General features: G+C 69.0%; 1 protein-coding gene across 1 annotated transcript in view; it reads left to right on the top strand.

Annotated features, from left to right (window-relative positions):
- LOC112978201 (protein O-GlcNAcase-like) overlaps positions 1–1509 on the top strand; it is a 27735-nt gene that overhangs the window by 15869 nt on the left and 10357 nt on the right. The window contains exon 3 of the mRNA XM_026091465.1: positions 1083–1180. Coding sequence (XP_025947250.1) covers positions 1083–1180 — 98 coding nt within the window. The remainder of the gene's footprint in view (positions 1–1082; positions 1181–1509) is intronic.

Here is a 1509-nt window from a genome sequence, read left to right as displayed (position 1 = left end):
GGAGCAGGGACCCTGGGTGGTGGGAGCAGCCGTGGGGTTGGCGCTGGCCGGCCGGGCGGCCCCGCAGGTTTGGGGGTTCCCCGTGGGCACTGCCGGCTGCCGTTGCTTGCGTTAGGGGGACGACCCCGTGCCTCTGGCCGCCGAGCTGCTGACTGCGTGTGGCTGCAGCAGAGGAGCCGGTGCAGATTCAGCCTGTCGGAAGGGCGGTCGGGGCGAGTGTAGAAGCAACGCCGGCAGCTCGCGGGTTTCTTGTGAGAGGACGTGGGTGGTGTCAGCGAGATCAGAGCTGGTTCTGATGCCGTGGGCTGCACCTCGAGGAGTCCCGGTCCCTGCTGCAACGTCAGCGGCGCAGGTCTCCGGAGCTGCTCCGCGAGCCTCGCCGGCAGGGTCGGTCCCGCAGCCGGCACAGCGCATTGTCCCCGCCGTGACCGCACCGTGCGCCCTGGGTCTCCTTCGCTGGCACCGCCGAACGCGGCCGCACGGGAGCCATGTGCCGGTGCGTGGGCAGGGGGAGCAGGCGCGACCGGGGGGAGCGGGGACCCGGCAGGACAGGGACATACGGACCGCGGGGGACCCCGGCCCGGGCTGGGGTCAGGGCTGCGGCACCACGTCCRGCGCTGGTGCTCTCGCAGAAAGAGGAGACGGAAAAGTGCAAGGGTCCAGAAGAGCCCCAGAATGACCCAGTGACTGCAGAAAGTGTGGCAGAGCGATCGACTGGAAGAGTTCGGTCTGCTCAGGTCACCAAGGCATGACTCGGGAACAGCGTAGCGGGCGCACGGGGCTGTTGGCGGAGCCGGGCTGCAGGTGAGGCCGCGCAGGGCCGTCCCGCAGGCGGGACAGGGGCTTTTCGAAGGCGCGCTGTGAGCAGGTCTGCGGCAGCGAGAGGTCCGCAGTGGCTCCGCAGTCTGGGGCTCGGCGTGAGCAGACGCTGGAGGCCTGCAGGACACGGTGCAGCGCTGGGGAAGGAGAGGGCCCAGCGTGCCGAGGAGCTCCTGGCGTCGCGGGCTGGCAGCCCTGCCCCGATGCCTCTTCGCAAAGGGTCCGTCTCGTGCCCGGGGTGATCCCATGCCCTTGCTGCGCAGGCTGAGACGCTGGGGGCTCAACTGCTACATGTACGCGCCCAAGGACGAGCTGAAGCACCGGCTGCTCTGGCGAGAGCCCTACACGGAGCATGAGGCAGGTAGCGGCTCTGCTGGGCCCCAGCACGGGTGGGCTGTTGGCGTCCCAGCTCTGTGCGGGTGATGCACAGCCTGCACCTCCGCCGTGGTTGGCCTGGCTGGCACCGCTCTTCCTACCAGGACCCTGCCCATTGCAGGTAGCCCCCCCAGACTCTGCCCATTGCAAGGAGCCCCCCAGACTCTGCCCATTGCAGGTAGCCCCCCAGACCCTGCCCATTGCAAGAAGACCCCAGACCCTGCCCATTGCAAGGAGACCCCAGACTCTGCCCATTGCAGGAAGCCCCCCAGACCCTGCCCATTGCAAGGAGACTCCTGACCTTGCCCATTGCAA

This window comes from Apteryx rowi, unplaced genomic scaffold, assembly GCF_003343035.1.
Source record: "Apteryx rowi isolate R43461 unplaced genomic scaffold, aptRow1 scaffold_903, whole genome shotgun sequence".
In the NCBI taxonomy this organism is placed as follows: Eukaryota; Metazoa; Chordata; class Aves; order Apterygiformes; family Apterygidae; genus Apteryx; species Apteryx rowi.
Note: the sequence above shows the minus strand (reverse complement) of the source record. Positions and strands in the feature narration are given on the sequence as shown.